This window comes from Gobius niger (genome assembly GCF_951799975.1).
Source record: "Gobius niger genome assembly, chromosome: 19".
Taxonomy (NCBI): domain Eukaryota; kingdom Metazoa; phylum Chordata; class Actinopteri; order Gobiiformes; family Gobiidae; genus Gobius; species Gobius niger.
Window position 1 is genome coordinate 6,620,580 of NC_136870.1, and position 27,579 is coordinate 6,648,158.

Here is a 27,579-nt window from a genome sequence, read left to right on the forward strand (position 1 = left end):
GCTTGAGAAGAACCTTAAGAGTATTTTGACCTGAATCCATCTCCAACCAGAATCTTCTTGGTAAATACAAGAAGTTCGCCAAGTCCTTAGTTTGATCTTCGGTTCTGTGAGAGACAAACGAGTCACAAGTCCGAGCCCGGGCCTTGGTTTGGCTGGGACAAGTCAAAGAGAAGGGTCTGGACTCCTGAAGCTAAGCAGAAGAACAAACACTCCGGTACCTCTTGCGGTCGGACAGTGGATGCTGAGATGAATGAGGGTTTCTCCAGAACAAGAGAAGAGGTGCTCTATTTGGTTCTACCTGTTTCAACGAGCCAGATTTCCGTGTCCAGGACCCAATACAGACAGTTTGGTAATTGTTTCTTTGCCGTTTCCACGCCGCAGTCTACCCTAAGTCTTGTGTTGTTACTCACCGGTCCCTTTTTCAGTATAGATTAACATCTATACTATTGCATTTTTCATCTGCTTTTAACACTAAACACTGTCATTTTTCTGTGTTGTGATTTAGACTATTTTGTTCTTTGTTGTATTTCTAAAAATCTATCTGTTTTTTTTTTTCTTCTTGTGAACAACTTATTTTTCCTCTTCCCTTTGTGTTCTTCCTTCTATTGTTGTAAAGTGCTCGGCAAATAAACTTCCTCAGACTGAATGATGATTACCCAGAGACTCAAAGACAATATATGTTGCCTTCAAGCAGAGCTCGAACTGGCAACCTTTTGATTCACACACAAATCTTTAAGCCTTTGACAATTGCACTACTGCTGCTCCACTTGGAAATATCATTAACTTGTTTTCTTTCCTCAATTCATCACTTACAGACCATTAGGCAAAATGTGCACAATTGCCCTTTGCCACTTTTTCTTTGCGTAACTTTTCCTTTCGTCGGGAAACATTAAGTTTACAAACCTCATATCAGCAGCATTCAAAGATTAAAAGCTATGTTGATTGTTAGAAAGCTCCAGGGGATAAGAGATTGATTCATTTTGAAGGCAGAGCTGGTAGAAAGAATCATCGAAAGCCAAAGACCCAGAAGTGGAAGAAAAAGAGATTGCCATCGTCAACATGTTTTTTTGGGGTTGACTACATTCTGTACTGCATTGTTGCTGTGGTATATGAAGGGAGGCTTGCCTGCAGTGGTTCCAGTTCTACCTATCCGGATGCTCATCTCCTCTGACAGCTGGTGGTCACTCTCTTTGTCGTACTTGGAGTCGGGCGACAGGGCCAAGGCAGTGTGTGGATCCGATACAACTCCCTGTAAAACACACGAAGAGGAATAAACAACGCTAAATTCAGAAGGTAATTGATATTTGACATAAAAGATTTATCCTCAAAGCATTGAATGTCATGTTGTCAATTGTATGATGGTATAATTACCCGAGACTATGCTTTACATGAAAAATGCAAGTGATGTCAATATCAAACATTTGTATTTTGACAACTATGTGAAGATGGTATTGTTAATTTAGCAATGGTAAATTCATACTATGGTTAGCTTATATTAGCACTGCATCACTAACATTGAGCCTTAGCAAAGGGGAGCATTGTTGACATTGTTGAGTACAATAAATACTAGGATTTCCAGGCATAGTATGTCATGGTCTACCAAAGTTGAAAACTTCCAGAATTCAGAATCGGCTTGACAGTTAAGCAATATTTTAAATGGCACTAGCATTGCTAATGTTGCTATTGTCAGCTTTAATTTTATGATTGGGTCACTAACGTAATAAGTTATTACATATTTTTTGTGTTAGAGAATGTTCAATGGCCACTGCCGAGGGTCTTTGTTTGCATACTGGTTTATGCTAATGTCTTTAATAACATTTCAAAGCATACATTTTATGATCAGATCATCTTATGTTGGAATTTGTCTAAAATTGTTGTGTATTTAGCGTCGGAACATCCTGTATATGAATGTTTTGCACTAACTGAAAACCTTTTCTTGACCACAAACTCCACATATTGGTAAACGTAAAAGGTGCATCTCTAATATTAACCAAGTTTATGTTTATGTTGTTTATTTTAAAGATTGTGAATATTTGACCAATTCTTCCTTCAGGGCCCAACAGACCAGGCGTTAGTTTCTGCTGTAAGTATTGTGGCTGGCTACAAAACATAATGATGTAGCTCTGAACAAAACATGAAACATTTAGTTCCAGCTGTGCTCCAGGTATGAAATACCAACACACTACAACGGCAGCAATACGCGTTTCTATCCTGTACATGTTACCGTAACACAGTGGAAGAACATACAAAGACAGCAGTGCTCGCATTACGGCGGAACATTTTTTGAATAACGCCTCATTGTCATTGGGGCGACGGTGGCGCAGTTGGTAGAGCGGGTCGTCTCGTGATTGGAAGGTCATGGGTTTGAATCCCAGCTCCTGCAAATGCATGTGTCTGTGTGCATTGGTGTGTGAATGAAAGTGTGAATAGGTGACTTACTGTCCATCTAAAGTTGGACATAGGTCGTGTTGTAGGTTGTGTCCATTTACCATTATCATAACTACTGCTACTGAGTGTTCATCATAAACAAGACAGTAGTTGAGTTAGAACTTTGTGATATCAAAGTTTGGGCCATACTGCATGTTTAACTTGTTCATAGTGTTGCAATGGGGCTGTCGAGTACGGCCGATGTTCTTGCTTTAATCACATTGGGAAGTGTTTGGCCCTTACGGAAATCTCAAAACTCAGGACTGCAGTGCTGTAACGGATTCTGGATTTCATTATCTGATTCAATCCTTGTAGGGTTTCAATAGAGAAAATAAAAAGTTTTCAGAAACTTCTTTCGATATATGGCTCACTGGTTGGTTCATAGTTTCATATATATATATGTATATGCTGTGAAGTACAAATTGGAAGCATAAATAATACGTTGTTTTGCAATATTTATCACTACGTCTTTGTCGCAAAACACCAAGTATAGACACTTTATCAAAGCATCGATTCTTTTAATACTTCTTAAATGCACTATTTCTTCAGGAATAGTGACACAGCACTAAACCTACATTTTGCTGTGGTAATGCACTTTACAGGTTTAACACTTCCAAAAATGCCAAGAATAACTTTTGGACACATCACTAAAGCTTCACAATGTATACCATATCATATTATATTGCAATATGCAACTAAAGTGAATTGTCCCAGCACTAAAAAAAAAGTAAATATACGCTTTTTTGCTCATAAAAGCTGTTATATAACAATGGGAGAAAGAGAGGTGGTCAACAAAGTAAATAACCAATTTACAGCCTCCCTGTGCGTCTGTAGTGCAGTGTACGAGCCGTTACAAGCAGTGATTAGCTGCTCACAATAATCTTGGAACTGATTGTACAGCAGTATGTACACAGAGAAAATACAGCTGCAGGCGCCAGGTGGAGGAAAACAGAGCACACAAAGGTGAGCGAGGGCAACCAACCGCCAATAACGCCTTCCTGGACATATCACACTAAAGGTTGGCTATTGGCTCTAATTTAAGCTAGTCTACTTTCCATTTGTTTCAAAAGTTAGCCTCTCCAACATCATCTGCACAGTGAGTTCCCGAGCTTTGAGGATCCCTACTTTACTTGAGTAGTATCTTATTGAGAACTTATGACTTACACTCTACACAGCATTCGAATGACGATTACAGAATAATACTTTCTACTCCACTTTATACAAACCCTCCAGAACAGTAGGTGGCAGTGTGCAGATGTACTGTCAATGCCACTGACCAACAACAAGGAAGGTTTGTCCCGGACGTGTTGCCGTACAGGTGGTGAATTTGGGTGAGATCGTCAGATGTTTAAAGCCAAAATGACTGCTCACAACACTTACAGTACCTACACTAACTCGTACATTGGACACTGTATTCTCTGCAGCAAATACTTCAGTACTTTCAGACAAGTCAAACTTTTATTTTCAATGGAGTAACATCTGCTGTGTCTGTACCGTTCCTCATCTATAATAAAATTAGAAGTATTGTAGTACTTTGACCACCATTGAAGGAGAGAAAGAAAGGAAGTGTCATCTCAAATGAAGTGGCTAATTTGTTTGAACCGTGCAAACAGAAGGACTTTAGAGGCTAAAATCCTGCCAGCAATTTTCTTCAATCTCTATTTGTCACTGTGGCTGTGTGCTGATTACTTGCTGGGGGCAATGGGGCGCACCGGGGGGATGCAGTGTTACAGCGTGCAAAGCAACAATGGAGGAGGCAGCCTGCTCAGCCATGAAATGTGAATGAGGTGTATGTGACACCTGGGGATTCAGAGGGTAGCACACGAATATTGAGCCTCGGACACACCTATCGAGTGTATTGCTTATTCTTGCTTGATTGGAGATGATAATAGGGCAATCTCTCAACCATTACCCTCTCATTTGAACTTGCAAAGGTGTCAGTGGGAGTCGGGGCAGTTTTCATTTATGTGCTAATCGTGTAATAGAATATGGATTTTTTTTCTTTTCGACATATGGGTGATTCTCCAGATTTTGCGTGATTCCCATGCACCGGGAAAGTTGGTGTTTGCATCCATTAGCGAAACTAATGAAGTGAATAAACCCTAATGACCACTGTTGATGAAAACAACTAAATCTCGCTCACCTTTGTACCTCTTAACACTGGCACAACCCACATGGCACAACGTCCATCTACAATTGTTTTGTTGCATTTTACCAATCAATAGCCTTCGCCTGTTTGATTAGTCATGTTAGGTTTTCTTCATAGTTGTAGTTTAGCTATTCTTTTCATTTAGTTTTTGACTTGGCACTTCAGAATAGGATTTCATGAACTCCACCAAAAGGCGATATTTGTCCACAGTGTTCACCACAGGGCCCACAGGCTTTCCTGGCTTTCTTTAAATGCAAACTCTATCGTGCAGAGTAGAGTGAAGCCGCGAACTCCGTCCTACATCGTGTTGGGTTGAATACCAGTGAATAGTGATATTTTCAGCGGGTTTGTCTGTTTACAGCACAAAAGAAGTGAAACATTTCTCAAAAACATCAGCACTACCTTGGGGAGAACTTGAAAGTAGAAAAATGTTTATTCATTATTCACAATGTTCTAAAATAAAGTCAATCAAGTTGAATAAAACGTGAATTCCTTCATAGCCAGAGCCAGAGGAAGAATTTATGACAAACGTAACGTTCTTTTTGTGTTTCTTTTTGAGTGCACATAGTAAATAATGCATATTTAGACAAGGTAATACAAAATGTTTTCCTTATGATGATCATTATCAAGTGCAAATAGACGTCCTGCTAAGGCAGCTTGAATAGAAATATGAATCATTAATGTGCCTTGGCCTGGTAATAACACTGGCCACCTAAAAATGTAATCATTTCACACATATCTTTGGCACCAAAGTCACCATTGTAGACTTTTCCCCACCAACGCTTTATCGGAACTATTTTTCATAGTTTGTTTCATTTTCATTTATGTATGCAAATGATTTTAACATAAGGTGACAGCAGAGGTACAATAATGAAGAGGAAGATGAAGTGGGCTTGTCACATTCTGCAAGGAAGCGGGAGACAATATTGGAAAGAGATAGAAAGGACCCGAGGAAGGCAGAGGCACGGATGTATTGCCGACAGAGTGGAACGAAGAGTTGTTGTTCACAATTTCAATCTTGCCCAAAGTGCCAATCGAGGGAAAACAAATTTGCATATACACTATTCAACAGTCAAAGCAAATAAAAAGAGGTGGCAGCGTTCCCAGGAAACACAGTGTAAAAGAAGTCACTCTCATGATTGGATGCAATGAATGTAGGATATATCAGGTTTTCCCACAGCGCTTTTCCTGTTTAGGTGTCTGCCTAAACAACACCGGGCTGCTGCCTAAAATAAATAAGTATTTTTTTATTTCATTTTTTACTTGTTGCATTGGCAATCATGGACAAGTGGCACGTGCGAGGCAGGCGAAATACATACCCCGGGAGAGTGTGACCACTGCGCTAAACGTTCTCCAGCACACCCCAAAGTCTCTCAATGGGGGTTATGATCAGGCCAATCCATCTCATGCTCCCTGAACAACTTGGCATTGTCATCTTGGAATATGCCCGTGCCGTCAGCGCCATGATTTACTTTTTGTTGTGCTATGGTGACAACCTCAAGACAAGGCTTTATATTTCTCGACGGGGAGAAAAGGGTTCCTGGAAAGGTCATTGTTTTCTTTGCTTGTAAATCCTTTAAATGACAGCAATCCCACACGGCTGCGCAGAACTGGGCTCGCTCCCAGTTTCGGTGCAGAGAAGGCTTTCTGCTGGAATCAAATCAATCTCTTTCAGTTGGCACGCGTCTTAAAGAAACTCAAACTGGCCACTTGCAGATAATGTGCCTTTTTTTTTTCGTCCACGGGGAAGAAATTGGATTAATTCTGATGTATTGGCATGACATCTTAAAACCGCAACACACGGATACTCACTGGTTGGTTCTGAGCGTCCGAAATGAATAAAAATAAATGCCCGCTGATAGGATGGAAGTACGAATGCTGCTGATGGGGCAGATCTCGCCGTAGTGGAGTTTGATTTATTCTCTGTCAAACTTGTCTTGACTCATCTGTCAAAGCGAAAGAAGTTGGGGGGGAAAAGTTGAGGGAACTTTGAACAAATGTGTTGCCGTCACACCACGCTCCGCAGAGGCCTGGCAAGCCACCGCACTGACATGCTCCATGTACTGTCAGCAAAAACTGCGAAGTGGGGCATGGTAGACTGTCTCACTTCGGTTCAGTCAGAAAACCACAAGTGTGCGACGTTTCCAAGAATAAAACTGGATGCGTTGAAAATGTAGCACAAATCCATTTAAAGAAGTGTTGGGTAAAGCAACTTGCAACGAGTTTACCAGCTGTACGGAAACACAACGGGGACAAATCTACTTCTGGGTTGTGAGGCAGTGGCACTGACAGTACATCTGCACAGCGTCACCTACCAGATCAGCCTGAAAAGGTCTGCCTATACTGTGTAATCTTGTGCTAAATGTTTGGGCTAATTATATGATCCATCATTGCATTTATAGGTTCTGCCATCCATAATAAAACTGATGGAGTGATCACAGAGCATAAAATCGTGTCCCTTGTCACAAATGGGATATGTCTAGTATAATACTGTATAGAGTGCAGGGCCAGCTGTTGTGAGGCAAGCCTGTCACTTCCTGTTTGCCGTACGTGTTTGTATATTGCAGCTTTCTTGAATCCAACTGGGAATACCCCACACAATTCCAAAGTGTTGCTACATCAATTTTCAGATATTGCCTGAACACAACACTGGCTCTTAGAATAGAAGTTGAGAGAAGATTTGAGAATAAACAAGGCAGTGCCAGTGAGAAGGTCAGCTTGAAAGAGTCAGCCTGCTACATGTAATGTCAGTGTTTGTCAAAGTGTTAACCCGGTACAGATAACGACTTAAAGTTGTTGAAGCTAAACAATCCTTCTGTTCAAGGGAAAACCCCTATGCATCTTAGAGCCATACGCTGCATAAATCTTACCTGAAATGAATAATTCCCTAATCCTTTTGGAAATTTGTATCTATAGGAATTGCAGTTGGAAAATGACAATGTGAGCCCGATGAATCCTGAAGCATTGTAATCTTGGAATATATCAGTGTCATCAGGGAAGAAGAAATCAATAGATATAATATGCTGGTCATTCAGGATGTTCAGGTCGTCAGCTGATCGCATTCTTTGGGCTCATAGTGTCGCTGAACTTAGACCTGACCAACTGCAGCAACCCCAGATCAGAACAGTTAGTCTAGGTGGACCCTTTTTTTTGTCTAAATTATATGTTAAACATCCATCACTGTTCAAACCAATATCAGTGACAATCAAATGAAAATTGCTTGATCCTGTTTTGTAAATGTAGGATAAGTAGGACATCAGCAGGACTTGTTTGAGGGGGGAGCCGATGCGCTGCTAAGAATAGCCACTCCAGAAGATCCAAAGATTAGTCAAAGATGTACGAGTGGGTCAAAACACAATATGTATGGTATGTTTTTTGATAAAAGAACAACATAGTAACATGGTAAAATACCATCTTTTAAATGATACTGGAATGGAAAGCATGTGCTTTTTATTCCATAGCTGAGGTTCCTATAAAAGGTCAGTCTCATTGTAAATAATCTACCTGTATTTCTTTTTAGTTTCAAAAAGTTGAGTTGAAACTGGAGAACATCATGAGAAAAAAAAAGTCATATTGTCCATTCCTTTTTTGAAATATATACAAAAAAGCACGTCTTCTTCAAGAAAAGTACATTTAAACCACACCCGCCTTCTCCTGTGGCCTTAAAAATGTCTCTACATTTAGGCGAGACAGTCTTCAAGGTAAAGAGATTATTTTGTGTCTGAGAGCTTTCTCCCACACACGAGCCCCTTGCACTGGGACTACCGAAAGCTGCCTTTTTAAAGGGACTATATCAGGCTATTTTAGCCATTCCAAAGTAAACTATAGGCATTCATGTGATATATTGTACTTCTACCACTATGGAGCACTCATTTCTGTGAGAAATATAATAAAGTATATAAAGTTTTTTTCTGGGGGTATTTTATCAACCCAGAAGACAATACGCTTGGATTCATTTAACTCCGCCCCTCTCTCCGAGTTGATGCTGCCTTAACAGTGGCAGAAATATAAATAAAATATAAATATTGCAGCAATAAGTGAGGATCAAACCTACGAGACGAGATTTGATCCTCATAAACTCCACAAAATCGATACATCTGGACATCCCTGACATTCTAACATTTTTTTTGAAAATCATTAAAGTTACTTTTAGTGGTAGGGGAAACCGGAGTACCCGGAGGAAACGCAGACACGGGGAGAACATGTAAACTCCACACAGAAAGGCCCCGCCCTGGTGGGAATCGAACCCGGGACCTTCCAGCTGTGAAGCAGAGGCACTAACCACTGCGCTCCCACATGTAGGACCACATGTGTAGATATAAGCACAAAATAGAGGCGATGTGCAGCACAAAGCTTCACAACAGCAGAGCCGTTTGTGTGTCTGTGTTGAAGGAGAAAGTAAAGTGGATTACTTTTGTAAAGGGCAAACCAATATGGGATTCATATAAACATTTGTGAGTAACTATAATCAAAGGATGATAAAGTGTGACCCAAATGAAGTATTTCAGACGTTCGCAAAGTTATCACAACATGTACGTCCAAAAGTGGTAACAGATTGAACCCTATTCTACAACACAATACTCGACAAGACAACAAATATAAATATTGCAGCAATATGTGAGGATCAAACCTACGAGACGAGATTTGATCCTCATAAACTCCACAAAATCGATACATCTGGACATCCCTGACATTCTAAAATTTTATTTGAAAATCATTACATTTAACCAGAGGTTGACAATGTTTGCCGAGTGACAGGGCCCTGAAATCTCACTCTACACTCATTCACTCGACAAACCTTATGGGACTTGACACCTTGACCTTTTGAAGAGGAAAATTGAGGCAATTTTCGTAACGTCGGCCTCTATTTATGGAAATGTCCAGCTGTGTCGCTTCACTAGCGTTTGTACTTAACTATCAGTGCTTTACAATTTGGAGCTATCAAGACATTGAAAAAGCGTTTTTATATTTGTGTGTATTAGCCTTTGATCTCGTTTCACTCTTCCTGTCTTTATTTCTAAGTGAGATATTCACACAGGGTTGAAAGGCCAATGAACCGATTAATGATTTGCCACTAAAATCTCTCGCAGCACAAAGGATAGATGGTAATTCAGCGCACCCTACATTTATTTAGCTGAAAATGGACTTGTCGAAACAAGGAAATGATGGCAGTAAGTGCTATTTAGTTTGATATTCAGCTTTGTGGATGGATGTGTGCACTGATTACAGTGTTGGGGTAGCAATAATGGCCCTTTTCCGCCCTTACTGGTGTAAAAAAGATCATTTGCAGCTGGCTTTTGTTTGCCAGCATTTTTAGTGGTAGTGCATTGTCACCACTCCCACATTAATAATTGGTTTCAGGTTATATATTGCCATCTGTAAACAAAACAAAAAATCCAAATGTCCATATCTAGATGTTTTAATTCTGTATTTGCTAGGTTTGCAACATTTAAAGGTCCCGAGGATGATTGAGAATTTTTGTTGAATACAAGACGATCTTGGCATGGTTTGCCTAGAGACAATGAAACCTACGAGAAGGTATGATCCTAACTTAGAACTTAAGTATATTTCAGTCAACAACCTCTTTAAGCTGAAGGCGTTGACCTACTGTTTGTGAAGCTCAAACTTTAAATCTTAAAAAACAAAAGTAGGGGAAAGGCTTATATATAAATGCTAAGGTTGACTAAAGCTTCAAATGAGGATGTCCGCCTTTAAATTCCCATTTAAAGTTGGACAAGCAGATTGGTTGGCCCTGCTCCAACTCAGCGCTTGCGTGATTTGATGTCTTTCATGACACATTAGCGAGAGAGAGTGGCCTGGCACCTGCACACGGCAAGTACCATTTTCCACATTTGTTTACGTCAGCGCTAATTACACCCACGTGTGATTAGTCCTGACAGGTGCTGATCAAGCTTCTTACTCTTACAAAAATAGCGATTTCTTGTACCTGTTCTTGTACCTGCTCGACAATTTTCAGTGTGGCATCCAACAAGAAAGAGCCTTGTACCGGCTGAACTGGATGAGTCTCCTTGGAAACAGATTGAATTTTCTGCCTTGTTCTAAAACGCTTGTTGCTCTAAGGCTATCACATATTGCTACTGTTACCCGTCAACCAATCACCACCATACTGTGAATGCACTCTTACAGCTATCTTTCAACAGCCATGACTGTTGCACTGCCATATACATGGCACCGCCCAAGCCAAGTCTGCTCCATCCTGGTTACTATCTTACATGGCGTTTAGCGGTGGGCCGAGACGCAAAACCTACAAGACGAGATTTGGTTCACGAGAACAAGACCAGATTTTGACATAATTTGTTGAATTATATTTTTGGACTTCACTACACTTATAGTTTTGAGTAACCCTCAGGCAAAGCTGTTCAATTTAGCAGTGTCTTCTTCGACAGTGTCAGCGCTTTGTTCTGTACTTCCTGGATAGTCATTGTTAAAACCCAAAACTCCTACACATTATTAAAGCTCATAATCCAACATTATATTGGTTCTGAGCCATTCTGCTCATAGTGTGTTTATCAGGCCGTGCTGAAGCTTTAAAGGGGCTAGATGCAAGTTCGCCATTTTATACTCACCACTGCCACCACAGGTCATACGTGTGACTGCACCTTCTGCATGACGGCAATTCGGACCCAAAGCAACACGTTTTTGAGTGACAGTGCAGGATTTTAGAGGCAGTTGTGGTGAACAGGTCTGGGCTCATTCTACACATTAGGACATTGTTGGAACATGAAGGGGGAGGAAAATACTGCATTTTGACATTTTTAAACTCCATATAGTCCCTTTAAACCAAATTTTGTTTAGTTTTATCTCTTAGGCAACAAAATCATGAACTATCGAAATGACAAAATAAATGAAAAATAAACGGGACAGAATGAGGCAAAAATACTACTCCAGGTACTGCATGTTTGTGATAAGGGAACATTATACCATAGGTTAATGCTAGGAAAGGTTGATTTTAGATGATGTGTCCCCTATAAAGAGCTCTTTTCATCATTATTTCCATTGTAATCACACAGACACTTCATTCTGGTGGGCTTTGCTCTGTCCATTGAAAGTTACTTTTAGTGGTAGGGGAAACCGGAGTACCCGGAGGAAACGCAGACACGGGGAGAACATGTAAACTCCACACAGAAAGGCCCCGCCCTGGTGGGAATCGAACCCGGGACCTTCCAGCTGTGAAGCAGAGGCACTAACTCACTGCGCTCCCACATGTAGGACCACATGTGTAGATATATGCGTGTAAGCACAAAATAGAGGCAATGTGCAGCACAAAGCTTCACAACAGCAGAGCCGTTTGTGTGTCTGTGTTGAAGGAGAAAGTAAAGTGGATTACTTTTGTAAAGGGCAAACCAATATGGGATTCATGTACACATTTGTGAGTAACTATAATCAAAGGATGATAAAGCGTGACCCAAATGAAGTATTTCAGACGTTCGCAAAGTTATCACAACATGTACGTCCAAAAGTGGTAACAGATTGAACCCTATTCTACAACACAATACACAATACTCGACAAGACAACAAATATATACAAGATGCATAAAACCTAATGCTTCTCCGACAGTCAAACTAAAACATCATCACGGAAAAAAAAAACAAGTGTGTCTCGGTCGCGCTCAACAATAATAACATAGTCTGAGCTCTTAATGAATGCCCTGGCAAACTTCCTGAGAGCGGGAGCGCCGTTATAATAAGGCTGACATTAAGAGCCCGCGACAAAGGAAGTGGTGCGTACAGAGCCACTCACGGTGTAATAAAGTGTAGATCCTGTTGACAACTCAGCGGGGACGGGGAGATTAACGAAGGATGATGTCAAGCTGACGCGAGGGGGAAGACAAGACATGACTGACAGCGTCTCAAATAGAAACTGTTACCGATCACGCAACAAAGCTGAAAGTGAGGTTCGTCATTTTTATTTCAGTTTTATTTACATTTGCTCCCACTTCTTCTGTTTGAGTTGCATAATGTCGCTTTATAATAATCAATCGAGAACTAACTAATAATGGACTAACGATGAACTAACTGCAGACAAACATTAATAAGTGAGGAGTTAATGACGAGTACTATGAGTTGTATGCCATTTGTTTTGTTCATTATTAGTCAATTTTTGTGTGTTCAAATGATTTGTAAATACTGGTTCATTGACAATTTCTTAACTTTAACCAAATCTTGAGAAATTGCATTACAAATTCTTAAGTAAACATTTACAAATGACATAAAACTAAATGTTTTAGCTTGCAAATGTGTTCTCATTACTCAATTGCTTTTGTATTGAGTTACGATCAATTTCTGTTGCTAAAAGCTTTAAATGTATCAATTACAACAAATATAACTAAACTACAAATCGTTCACAAACTGTCCTTGGGCAAGACACTTCACCCAGTGCCTATGTGTGAGTGGTTGGTGGTGGTCAGAGGGACCGTTGGCGCAGATGTGAGCAGCCTCGCTGTCAGTCTACCCCAGGGGAAGCTGTGGCGACAAATGTAGCTAACCACCATCAGCATGGACTGAATGAACCCCCTCCCTTTCATATGTGAAGCACTTTGGGTGTGACTTGTGTCACATGAAAAGCGCTATACAAATAATATTCCCTCCTCCCTACAAATCACATTTAAAGCAGAACTAAGTAACTTTTGCCCCTAGAAGCCATAAGCTCCAATGCAGCTGTTGTGGCATGATTTTTTTTTTCTTATTGTCCGTGACAGTAAATACTGCACTGAGAAAAGAAAAGGGAAAGATTGATATTGTACATTGTGCCACAACCCAATTATACAATGGATGTATTTTTTTACACTCAACCCTGGCTGTAAATGCTGCTAAAGTGGCGCTCGCCCACAGTTAGCTTCTTCTGATGGTGATAAACCAAATAACAACGTTGTGCAAAATGTTTATGAACAAACTGAAACCTGTAGACAGAATACAGTCAGTTTTGTAAACAACAGCGAGGGAGAAATCTGTATTGGGAAGTTGCAAGTGTGGTTTTCTGGTCAGAGACACCAGGGGGAAATGAAAGACCCCCTATCGTCCCATTAACACACCCTCAGAGGGACTACGAAAATGATTTATTACAGTAAAAAAGTGTCTTTGTTCTGCTTTTATAATGATTACAACTGCCTTCAGAGTAATGATAGCTACACACAATGGGAATATAACAAAGCAATTGTTATTTTTAGTATTTTTTTAACAACAATGGCAAGAAAGACAGGTGTTGCATCTAAGTGAACACACTAAGTGCAATAAAAAAAAGTGCAACAAAAGGGGATAAAAAGATTTTGTATAATGAAATGAGTCTTCCAAGTAGCTTCCCGGTTAATGTGTGTGATTCTAAATCTGTTTAACACTAACATTTCTAATAGTTGTTTTGCTGTAGGGTTTAGCCGTGGTGATTGTGTGATGAAAGTGGGTCAGGAGCACTGTTTCACAACCGACTGCACCGCATCAGTGATCACAGGTGTAAGAGTGCATTACTAATAGATACTATAAGACCACGGTCCACAGAGGAAAGGTCCACATCAAGAGACTGCTGGGCTTTGGTATGTTTTTACTAACCTTATTATGTATAAGGCATATTGCCAAATAATATACTGAAAAATATGATTGAAGAATAGAGAAGGGTATATTTGCTGAGGGGCCAAAATAACTTTTAAATCCAACAAATAAGAACAAACATGAAAATATGTATTTCCAATTAACCTTTTGCAAACCACCAAACGGCAAAAGGTACAGTTAATACTAGTTGATGATCCCTCGCAAAACTACTGGTTCCAAAGGTGTGTCAATTTCTGAAATCAACAACAAACAACAAAAGAATCGAGAGGCATGCAATAAAACCGTTGGATTATCTCCTTCTCTTTGATTAATCCAAATTGGAAGGTTTTGACAACCAATTCGATCGGATTACCTTTACACCAAAACCTTTTATTTGAGTCGCACGTGTCTCTTTGAGATGTGTTTCAACAAAGCTTTGTGTGATAGGCTTGTGATAAAGATCAAAAGCTTTAAGGCACATTTCGTAAATAAATGGAAAAGCACCTCTGACACTAATGCTATCCTTTCACATAAGGCAGTCACAGCTCTTTAAGTGGCACTTTTCACTGCACTCACACTTGTACCAATTAGTCACTCACTAACAACTGTCTCGGAGGGCTTCCTTGTTTGCCTGTGGACACAGATAATGGCAATGTGTCTTCAAACAAACCTTTCAGAAGCACGTCACAGCAAAAAATTGAAGCGAGATGTGTGGCTTTTTAATCTACAGACAGGACAAACCCATACAAAATCACATTTAAAAGCTCCAAAGAATAAAGGGAATTTAGAACAAAATTGAAGCATCTCATATTTGAACACAAATAACTGCAAAGAGCTCCTTCTGCACCACAACTTGATTCTTCTTTGCCAGGGCACAAACAGGTGAGAAGACGAACAATGTTCTGAAAGGTCTTCACACAATCTTTGAAGGTCAGCTTTAAGGTTGCGAACCTGACTACAGTGTGTTGCCGGCACATAATACTCTGTCTTGGCTTCCTACTGTTATTTAGTCCTTGTGGATCGAGAGAAAACACACGCATAAGCTTGTTATACATGAGGGACCCTGAGAAACTAAACAGGACAGAGCAAAGCCCACCAGAATGAAGTGTGATTACAATGGAAATAATGATGAAAAGAGCTCTTTACAGGGGACACATCATCTAAAATCAACCATTCTTAGCATTTACCTATGGTATAATGTTCCCTTATCACAAACATGCAGTACCCGGAGTTAACCTGGCTAACACCAGGCTGCTGTGTGCGCTCGAATTATTTCGAACTGCACAACAGCCTGGGGACCATGGCCAAATCTCCGGTGGATTTGGGAACCAATCACAGAGCGAGGAGGGACGGCAAGACGATGACGCGCTATTCGATATACGGAAGCTTGTAGTTTATTTACGGATAATTTAAAAAAAAGTTTATTTACGGATCCAACGTGACAGCAGCAGACACGATGGTATTTTTTGATCAAGCTTTAGACCTTGTTCTAAATAATTTAGCTCAAAAGTTTACAGCGGGTACGTCATACGTCATCTCATACGATGATACGATTGGCTGTGGCTACGTGCAGACGCAAGAGACTTTTTTTTTTTTTTTTTCGTATCGCCCAATAAACGACTATGGACGATCGTAAACCACACCTCTCCTACGAGAAAATGAATTGGTGGTCCCCAGACTAAATATCACTTGTGATTTTAGTCTGGTGTTAGCCAGGCTAACCCGGAGTAGTATTTTTGCCTCATTCTGTCCCGTTTTGCGTAACACTGTTTATTTTTCATTTATTTTGTCATTTCGATCTGTAGTTCATGATTTTGTTGCCTAAGAGAAACTCAAAGTGTCCGGTGCATTTTGAAAGCACCGGAAGTGTTTTTCAAAGCTATATTATATATTATAAACTAAAGTAAGTTTTTAATGTACAGTCATTTAGACGGTAAAATGGGAAACATCAATGCTGCTAATGTGGCCAAAAGCAGGTTTATCAGACATCATTACTGTATGCATGATTCCGTATGTGCATTTGGAAGTTACTGCAATACTATATGTACAGTATGTGTTTCTTTAGTACACTAGTAGTGGCTTAAACTAGTAGTTCTCAACTAGAGCTTTATATTAACACCCACATTAACCCATCTAGGTTGTGGGTAATGCCATCTCCCTTATAGCCACGATGACGGGTGACACTTGATGAAATGTATTTGTATTATTGTGTCCACTCAAAGATGCTCTTTACAACGTCACTCTGTTCTACAAAACTACAACTCCCCTGTAGAGTTTGAGCCACTGTCTGACTTACTCTTAGGTCCTCATGGCGGGGTGCTGACATTGCTGTGATACCATCCCCTAGTGGCGAGGCGCAACTCTAGAACATTTGCAATATAACCAGTGGGGACTTTACACACGTCAGAAACAACGTTAAAGCCTGGCGCCCACAACTTTTAACGTTTCTAAAAATCTAGTTTCCTCCCATGACAAATCTGCTGTGCCTTCAGGGGGACTAACTAACCGACTGGAAAAGACACAATAGAAATCTGCCACAGATACACATGCTGAGGTCTACACTACAGGGTTGGCATACAGATAACAGGGAGATTCAGCAGATATTATAATTGGAGCCTTTGCGCTAATGCTAATTGCTGCCATTCAAATTCCAATTTCATTTCCATTGGGATTAATGTTACGGCAGCTGACATAGCCAATCTTAAGTCAACAATAAAGCCGTCATGGCCGAGAATATACTGTATGGAGCAGAGAGGAAGAAAGAAAGTCAAGGATGGTAATAGATGCCATTATAGGGATTGATTAGGAGCTTTAATGTGGTGCTGCTGCTGCAGAGAAACCTCATCAGTTTCTATGAACTGCCATCTTTAAACCAGGCGTTTAAATCCAGATCCTCCAGGGGCACACTGTCATTGTGTCCTTGGGCAAGACACTTCAACCACTTTGCCTCCAGTGTCTGCGTACATTGGTGTGGGTGGGTGACTGGTTCCATTTACCTATAGACTCCAGCTTGTGGACTATAATTTAAGTATTTTTGTTGGCGCAGAAGTCCTGTATCAGGTCCATAAATGTTGGGACATCGACTCAATTCTTAGCTTTTGACTCTATAAACCACCACCAACGGATGTGCTTAAACTGCAGAATTTCAGCTTTAATTTGAGAGTATTTACATCCAAATCAGATGAACGGTGTAGGAATTACAAGGGTTTGTTTGTGAGCCTCCCACTTTTCAAGGGACCATAAGTAATGGGACAAGTGGCTGCTCAGCTGTTCCATGGCCTGGTGTCTGCTTTTCCCTCAATGTCCCATTTATAAGGAAGAGGTGTAGCGTCCAGAGTTCATTTCAAGTGTGATATTTGCATTTTGGATACTGTTGCAGTTAATATACTAAATATGAGATCCAAAGAGCTGTCACTATCAGTGAAGCAAGCCGTTATTAGGCTGAAAAATAAAAACCAACCCATTAGAGAGATAGCAAACATATTAAGCATGACTAAATCAACAGTTTGGAACATTGTTAAAAAGAAAGAACACACTGGTGAGGTGAAAAACACCAGAAGACCTGGAAGACCACGGAAGAGGTTCAGGAGGTGGGTGCATGTGTGTCAAAGTCAACAATCAAGAGAAGACGTCACCAGCATGAATACAGACGATAAACCACAAGGTGTAAACCACTGGTGAGCCTCAAAAACAGGAGGCTGATTAGAGTTTGCCAAAAAACATCTAAAAAAGCCTTTACAGTTCTGAAACAACATCCTAGCACAGACGAGACAGAGATCAACTTGTACCAGAGTGATGGGAAGAGAAAAATATGGAGAAATCCGCCTCATCGGTGAAACAAACCCAGCGTCTGGTGACGTCTGTGTCTTCTACACTTCTTACTTGTCCCATTACTTATGGTCCCTTGAAAAGTGGGAGGCTCACATACAAACGGTTGTAATTCATACACCGTGCATCCAATTTGGATGGAAATAGCCTCATAAGAATTGAGTCAATGTCCCAATATTTATGGACCTGACTGTAGAATCTGCACGTGAGCCTGCTTGAACTAGACTTTTTTTCTTTGCATCTGGGCATTACAGTGAACCCCTTCTGTGGCTAACACCAAGACACTTGCAGCAACTTCGACGAACAGAAGATCACGGTTTTCGAAAAAATACGGCACGGGGCAAGCATTTTGTCGAGCTGCGGCGTTGAGGAGGGCTTTGATCTTACAATGCACTCCCATCAAAGCACCGCCGAGAGCATCTACTCGGAGCGGCCGCACTTCTGAAAAGACTCATAAGAGGCAATTTCAAAATGCCATCCCTGCGCGAAATACAGAGTCAAACAAGGTGATTTATGACCAAATAGAAGCATTCACCAGCGTGACTTTAAGTGTGTGTGTGTGTGAGGAAAACAATCTCGTCTTGATCCCCCGCCGTGCGAACGTAAACAGATGGAATGAATTGACTGACGTGGTTGTGGCAGTGGCAATTTTAGAGATCTAATGACGCATTCTTATTGTTATTGGACACAACAGGCAACTTTTGAACAAACGATTTCGTAAAGCTCGCAGGACATGTCAGCAACAAAAAAACGAGTTTATACATTTAATGCCGGTTGGAATCAAATCTAACGCTTATAAATTACATTTGAGGCCTGAATTTCAGACTTGTAAAGCTTTTGAATGAATTGTGGAAAACCGTGTCATTTTTTCTTCTAAAGTGCGTTGTAAGGGAACTCAGTGGCTCTTACAAGTGCAGCTATCTTGCAACTTTCCTCTCCGATTGAATCATTCTGGAACAGAGAAAGAACTAAGCACAGAACCAAAAGTTATGTGGACAGCAAAAATGTGCAAGCAACCCAATTATATGAGTAAGTTTGGATCGAATACAACGGCCAACTTTTGAGCACAGCCAAAGTGCGGCCAAAACTTCATTTGAAGGGAGGACCACTCAATTATCATGCAAATGGTTTCAAACTAAATGACACAACAACTGCAAATCGCTGCGGTGAAGAGTTATTAACCTTAGCTGCTAACGTTTAGGTTAAGCTATTAAATGATCGATAGCTTTCCCTCTCAGGCAAAAAGGTAATAATCCAAGGCAATTTCTTCATTCATCCATGTGAAATAAATGTATCTGACTAATATTTCTCCACAAATATTCCACTGTCTCTTGAATTTGGTTGGTCTTTATCCCAGGAATACATAATGCCCGGAGTTTGGTGAGCTTGGAGTAGATGTAGTCACTAATTCTGCTGGCGTTCAGGACACGGGGCTCACTACTCTCTTCTTGCCATATGTACAACACACTGCGATGACAAAGTAGTGGGCTCTATATACACTGCATTCCAAATGATTATGCAAATTTTATTTCAGTGTCAAAAAAGGTAAAAAAAACAAATTAAAAAAAACTCATGGATGGTATTGTGTCTAAGGGCTCTTTGACATCAATCTCAGACGCCTGGGATGAGTAGTTGTCCGGTTAAGCCCAGTTAAGGGAAAAACTGCAGAAAAAGGCTGTTCCACATTACTAAGCAGACCATCATTTCCAAGTAAGTAAGTAATGGATGGTTGGTGAATGGCCACTTTCTTCTATGCTACAAAAAGAAGAGCCGTGCTTTCCCGAACAAAATCATCTTCATGCATGACAACGCACCATGTCCTGCTGTAAAGAATACCTCTGCATCACTGGCTGCTATGGGCATAAAAGGAGAGAAACTCATGATGTGGACCCCCTCCTCCCCTGACCTCAGCCCTATTGAGAACCTTTGGAGCCTCAACAAGCAAAACTTCTCTGAGGGCGGGAGGCAGTTTTCATCCAAACATCAGCTCTGGGAGGCTATTCTGACATCCTGCAAAGAAATCCAAGCAGAAACTCTCCAAAAACTCACAAGTTTAAAGAATTTTGAAGCTGCACAAGGGCTCCTATGGTAAAATATAACTTGACCTGTTCAGATTTTTTTGATTGAAATATCTTTTGATTTCAGTAAATATGACCTCCTAATGCAACACATTCAACAAAAACGATGAGTTGCATAATAATTTGGAACAGTTGATTTTGAGTTTTTTATTATATATATATATATATATATATATATATATATATATTGTAGACAGTTTAGAAAATCTGAGAAAAATGTAATTTGCATAATAACTTGGAACGCGGTGTAGTCTACTATATAGTATAGCCTATAAATAGTGTGAGCCTATATATCGAGGGGTTGGGGACTTTAAATCAATTGAAGCCCAAATTTTTCAAGCTAATATTTTTTGTATTTTTCAAATCAAATGATTGAGCAAAGTCATTATTTTATAAGCAATGTGGATTCAATGTCTCTTTTCAATCCAACTTCATGTTGCTTTGTTGTTTAATAACATGTTGCACCCATCAACAGCGCTCACAGAACGGGGCCGCTGGGTTTGGAAGGTGACATTTCAAAGGTGAATGATTATTCACAGGTGAGCCGGGCGACAGGGAGCCCAGTTGGAAAAATACCAGTGGCCCCTCCGCGGCGGCCGGCGCAGCTTGTGTCATGTGATATTCAGCGTGAGGCATGAGCTGTGCGTCCATGTGGTGAATAAATGAGGTGGAGAACCGCTGGTGGCTGCATGAATCATTGGCTCGGCGGGGCCCCCGCTCCCCACTGCTCTACCTGTGGAAGCCTGCCAGCCGCTAACTGTGGGAAAACACTCGCTTCAGCGCGCTAATACGAGCGCGCCGATAATCAGCCACGAGGGGAAATTAGCCACTTCCTGTACAATTAGACTGCTCACCTGTCGGAGAATATAACAGCTGCAACATCGCAAAGAGGAAAGCTTCTAATTAAACTATCTTTGTTTTTTCTTCTTGAAGACAAAACTCATCAAAACAAACAGATTGTGTCCAAAGAGAAAAAAGTAGTGCATTCAAACTTTCAAATGCATTGCTTTTGCGAGTCGGAGGAGAATAGCCGCTCTTTAAATGGTGTGTTGTGTATTGGGTATGTATGAACCAATTACGGTGGAAAGTTGTTACTTGCTTACCTTTAGCTTGAGCTGTTAAATGATCTATAGTCACTCCTTTCAGGCAGAGCTGTAATAATCCAGGTTTTCTTTTATCTCACTAATATTTATCCATGAATCTTGAACTGTCTCTTGAATTGGGTTGTTTTTTTATTGCGGAAAGTGAATGAGGCAAGACGTGGATAAGGTGGTAGGGACTAGGGTGGACTTCCGGACACAACCATCGACTCGCCTTGAAAATGATCCACGGGGAAAGTCGAATGACGAAACGACCTAAGAGGTTCAGCTTTCATCATCCCCACCAAAAAAACATTCTTCATTAAAATGACTAAACAATAACGAACCACCGTCCCTACAAAAGATCATTGAAATGAGCAAATGATGAGCAAACAACATTGGATCAAATAACTTTCTTTTGTGAGAAGTGACTATTTCACGCCTGTTGCAGATAATTAAAGTATTTATTCTCACATTAAACAAGCACATGCAATTCTCCATTGAGACAAACATTGCTATAGCACTAAATTAAATTACAGTTGATTAATGCAGCGTGTAATGAGACGCTTAAATTACTGCAATATTGTGTTCTCGACGTGAGGCAAATAACTGTTACTAATGCGATCCACTGCCAACTTTCAGCAGCTCTAAAACATCTGAACCTGAAAATGGGATTGACAAAAGAGAGTGCAAGGAATTAGGGGAAATGATGTTGATGTGTATTGCAAATGGGATTGACAAAAGAGAGTGCAAGGAATTAGGGGAAATGATGTTGATGTGTATTGCAGGCTTGGCTGATTATTTTTAAGTCACAAGCAAAGAGCAGAGTTATCATCTGCACTGGTTTTTTTTTTTTTTTTCAACCTAGTACAGATAGCAACTTGAGAAACCTTGGGAAATTCGTGCTGCCCAAAGTAAATGCCACACAAACATGCACTTTGGGCGATAATGTGAGTTAGGCTAAATGATGGCGGTATGAGAGGAAAATCACGTTAATGAAAGTCATTCATTCTGCGTTCTGCAATTCAAAGGAAACCATCTGCTTGCTCTTTTCAAAACACCCAACAGCAAGGTCAAACTCAAATGTATTTTTTAAAAGAAAAGGAGAAACAGATTGTAGATTATTCTAAATATTGTGGTACTACCTTGGGCTCTGCATTATCTTTTAAAGGAGCGGTATTATGCAAAATCGACTTTTTTTGTGTTATATGTTACAATGTTACAATGTTGTTCTCTCATCAAAAACATACCTGGAGCTATTGAAACAGTTGTAGAGAAAAGGGGAGCAAGAGGAGGGGGGTGGGACGAGTCATGAGGAGATCGAGTGGAACGGTGGCGCAGCGGTTAGCCTTCGTACTACACAACTAGAAGGTCCTGGGTTCGATCCCCGGCCAGGCGGGGCCTTTTTGTGTGGAGTTTCCATGTTCTCAGTGTTTGCATAGGTTTCCTCAGGGACACTAGGCAAGAATGAATGGAGTGAGTGAGTGAGTGAGTGAGTGAGTGAGTGAGTGAGTGAGTGAGTGAGTGAGTGAGTGAGTGAGTGAGTGAGTGAGTGAGTGAGTGAGTGAGTGAGTGAGTGAGTGAGTGAGTGAGTGAGTGAGTGAGTGAGTGTATCACTATTATGCAAAATAGATATAAATACCTTAGAGCATGAGTGTATTACTGTCAGCCCACCGCAGAAAGTAATTAACTACATCTAGTTCATTTGAGCATAATAATCCACATTTGATTTGTTTTGGCGAGTTAAGATAGTTGAGCTTTTGACCTGGATCATTGAGATTATTGAATATTCACTTGTTCTGGTATGTTTCTGACTCGTTTCAAAACATTTAGTCTATACTTCAAGTATTTTAATCTGCCAACGGTGCAAGAACCTTGGGCTTGTCCCATTGGCGGTTATACTTTCTTATTTCAAGTGAGATTTACCTTCTAACTAGTCTGAAATGTCATCAAACAAGCAAAGCCCGCACAGTAATATCTTCACTTTACTGCGCGGACGTCGAAGTGCTCCTAAGGTGTAATTACGCCTTACAAAGTTGTTCCTTTAAAGCCAAATCCTTTTTGTAGTGCATCTTTTTAAACCAGGACTAAACTGTGTCTAAATACACCTAAACTGGACTAAATCATTCCTTAATTTTGTGTAGACTATGTCAATACCAAAAAAACAACCAACGGAAATGCATCATTGAAGTGGTACACGTACTAAATTACAGTTTGTGAGCTGATCGTATGCAGACAATTACTTGCAATTCGAAAAGTGCTAGTTACAAGATGACCTTTGAGCTATACAGTCCGCCCCAAATCAATAAACAATCATCAAAGTAGCAAAAGCAGCTTGTGAGCCAGACCCGGCAATCAGCTCACGGCAGAACAACGGCTGATTACACAATCTCCTCCGTCTCCCCCGGTTAATGCTAATCATATGCAGGCTGCGATAAAAGTCATTTATTCTTAACCCTTTGCATTTAACAAACATGCACACCTCTTCTGGGAGCTGTCAATCAATTCAGGTCAGAGGAAAGTAAGTTTTGCCAAACTTTTTCTTTTTTTTTTCTTTACTGCGTGGCATTTCATCTGTAGATTTTGTCATTTCTTGTCAAGTTGTCAATGTGGTGGTTTCTGAGTGAGGTTAGGCAAGTATCAGGTTATACTAGGAGGGGACCTAAATAAGTGTTCGCTAAGCAGTGAAAGTCTTGCAGAGTGGCGAGCCTTAACGGTGTCGGCGGGGCGTACTGTCAGGACACACACGCACACGGTCTGCGTACAGACGTGAATAGATTAGCTCGCCGGGCGGGCATATGACCATGCGGCAGGTGGCATTTTAATCAAGTCTCTAAATATCACAGGCCTAAGGAGCAGGAAAGCTAGTCCACCAGGTCTAATGCCTGGTGTACAATGCATGATTATTTTTTGTCCTTTAAGATAATTAGATGTCACAAAGAAAGACGTGGGGATTGTGGTGAACCTGCTCTCGTCTCCGTTGTGCAATGGTTCAAAGAAAATTAGAAGAAAAATGCATTCCGTTCATGCCTGACTCGCGGCATGCGCTGATGTCCTGCATATTTTGTTGATGATACACCTGAAACCTTGAAAGAGAGAGAACCAATCAGCAAAACACGGATGTGACGCAAAGACAAAGCGAACACTTTGCGTTTACGCTGCCATGATCGTTTGTAGTCTGCTAAATTACACAGGGCACAAGTATAGTGCTTATTTTTGAAGGAAGCGTGCAATCAAAAAATCCTTCTCAAGGGTTTGCGGTGTTAGGACTAACTTTAAATCGCTGCGACACCAAGTCGGTGTGTATGTGCAAAAGCCTAGAAGTACTCACGCTTTTGGAACTGGATTATCCTTTGTACAAAGAATGACACGAAGCCGAAAATTTGACCAACGAACCATCGACAGCAAAAAGAGTCGCCTTGGCCCTCCTCCGGCATCATCTTCGAGGCGAAGCATCATCAAGGTAGCTGGAGTGGAGCACTTGCATAAACAACATGTCGGCTTGCTGGCTGGTGTGGCAGGATTTGCGCTAGGTATCTTAATCTTATTGGTAAAAGATCCCTGTGTTGTGGCCGCCATCTTCACTGTTTAGGTTACGGGAGGATCCTGGCACAGAAGATAATGATAACTCCCGCCTCCAGTGCCATGATTGGCTCTGCTTGATTTTGCTGGAGTCAGCGAAATTCAAATCGCACAAGCCCAGACTGCATACCCATCTATGTCTTAACATGGAGGATTAGTCTGGCTCATGCTAGGCTAGTCTCACTGTACGACCTACGACCTGCATTTTTTGAGCTATAACCAAAGATTTTCCCCACGACAAGTGATTGTTTGTTTCAGACGGCTAATTTCGTGCAGTGTTCACCCGACTTAAGGGACATCAATTCTTAAAGGCACTATACCTGAGTGGTGGAACAAAATTAGTATCGTCCTATTTTATAAACTCATCTAATTATTCACATATGGCCTAATATTTATATTATGACAACAATATATTTTACGAAATTCTTTTAAATTACATCCTTTTGCCTAATTAATTTAATCTATGGGTATTTTGTCTCTTGTATTTGTCTAAATTAACCTGAATCTATAGGTCTACTACCTTCACCTTAAATTAAAAAGTAAATTTACTTCACTGACCAAGTTGGGCAAAAAAGTACTGGTACTAAGAGCTTTTCCAAAACTACTGCTTATCCCGGCCTATTTTAGTGCTAAACACCTGTAAACAACGGTAAAAACAAAGACGTTAGTGGAGCGTTTTAGCCCTCTGTTCTTACAAAGGTCAAGGCAATTATTACCTTGCAGTCCCTCAACACAACACAATTTTCTGTTTCTAATCTCAAGGCTCAACGAAGACGATGCAGAGCTAACACAAATTCTTTCCTTTGTGATTATTGTAGCGTTGGCCACTCGTGCACATTTTCTTCATGCGTGAGAGGCCGTGTTTAGCTCAGCAAGAACACGGCCGCACCGCCGCATCCCACTAACAGACTCGTCAGAGCACAGCGGTGACGATGATTACCCAGTGATGAAGGTCGAATAATGGCGCACTTTGTCTATTTGTGTTTTAGTTATGTATTACGCTGCCACTCGGAACACACATACGAAGATGCCTTGGACCCGGAGGTTTGCAATGAAGACAAGCAGGAGACTGTGGGACTAAGAGTGCTGGTATTCCTGAGGATTCTGTGATTAAGCTGTTGCCAGGCTGGAATATCATCTGCATAACTTCTAGATTTCTCGTCATGGCGTAAAGTAATCTTGTGATTTTTTGTTTTAAATGGATAGGCTGCAACTTAAATATATACCTAATGTTTAGGCAATGCTTCTGTGTGTACTTAATACTAGCATTTACAGGAACAGGCCACCGTTTTTACATACTGAGATATGTTCTTACCTGCGCTTAGACGAGTTGATGCGTACCTATCTGGTATGACCAAAGATGTTGTTAGCATTTGGCCTCTCCTCCTATAGCTCCAAACAGGGGTGAAGTTGGAAGCTACCACGCTCTTCCACGGGCACGCACAAAGACCAGACAGGTACGCATCAACTCATCTAAGCTCAGGTAAGAACATATCTCACTATGGAAAAACGGTGGCCTGTTCCTTAAAAAAGAACAATAACTTAAGTTCAGTCGCTTGGGACCGCCGCGTCAGTGTTTAAACCTGCAGACTGGAGCCGCTGCAAATTCACGCCCGCACTTTAGCGCGCACGGATCAAGCAAATCAACGTGGATGTCGTGCCCGCATGGACAGTGAGGGAGAGGCCGAAAGCACAACTCGCAGATTATGAAGGAAAGTTAACAGCGGGCAATTTGAGGAAGAAAGAGGTCAGTCTATAAATCAGTCTCTGTTTAAAGCCTCCTGACTGTTTAGATACTAAATCTAAGCCTGTCCCCTCCTCCTCCTGAAATCAACTTTTAAGCTTCACATTCTGTTTAATTATTCATTATTACAAAAGGAAATATAATCAGAATACACCTTCTGTCAAAAGAGCCAAATGCATTAGCCTTGTTCTAATATTAAAACTATGCACACAAATAGAGCCTGCATCTATATCACACTGCTGACTTCAATAGTTTTTGGGTGGATACTGTTAGAGAATTAACAATGGTGTTTGAGAGGGTAGATGAAGAATAGACAGCAGCCTGGATGTCTTATACAGGAGAAGTTTCTTTACCATCAGTACGGGACCCGGAGATATGAACTCCAGACATTGCACTATTCAAGTCCGTCTATCCTTTGACAGAAAAGGGATAAATACCCTCTCAGAGCGTCACAGGCAAGCAAACATTAAGTGCTTGAGAGTGGGCGCCTACGCACCACAGTCAAGGCTATGACAGAGATAATACGACTGTATATCTTGACCCAGTGTGATACATAGCGATTTAATGTTATCCTCATACAAATCTGGAGGGGGCGTCCTTCTGCCTTGCTTAACTACCAGTGAGTACACACACTGTTTGTGGCGTGCAGCGGCCAGTGTGTCAGCGTGAAAAAATTCAGCAGTAAACCATGGCTTCAAAAGTTCTTAAGGTTAACCTACCGCATTCTTTTATAATCGCAGTAATTCTAAAACCGGTTAATCTTGATATCCCTACTTCGAATGTTTATTTTTCTTCTCATTGTTTTTTACATGAGATCAGCGTTTTGTACTTGGGAATTACATTTAGTTACTCCTTACAAATCAGTTTAAGCCAGTAAATTAGACTAGATTATATGTGGTTATTTCCAAATTTACATTTTTCATGTAAAATGCATTAGTATCAGTGTCGGATCGATATTACGACTAGTATTACTTGAAACCAAAGTTACAGGTATCGCCCATCATAAGTTCAGACTGAAGACGGCCTGTCCAGGTTGACACTGAAAACATTTAATTTCTAACTTGATCCATTGCATGCACTCTAACAAAACAAGGGCACGCAGGAGCCAAGGTTTCTCTAACATCCCAGATTATAGCTTCACTTGTCATA

The 27,579-nt window shown here is 40.7% G+C and overlaps 1 protein-coding gene across 1 annotated transcript in view; it reads right to left on the reverse strand.

Annotated features, from left to right (window-relative positions):
- Positions 1–27,579, reverse strand: part of slc39a11 (solute carrier family 39, member 11) — an 88,150-nt gene that overhangs the window by 41,373 nt on the left and 19,198 nt on the right. Inside the window, exon 5 of the mRNA XM_079577994.1 lies at positions 1,147–1,249. Within this exon, the coding sequence (XP_079434120.1) occupies positions 1,147–1,249 (103 nt within the window). The remainder of the gene's footprint in view (positions 1–1,146; positions 1,250–27,579) is intronic.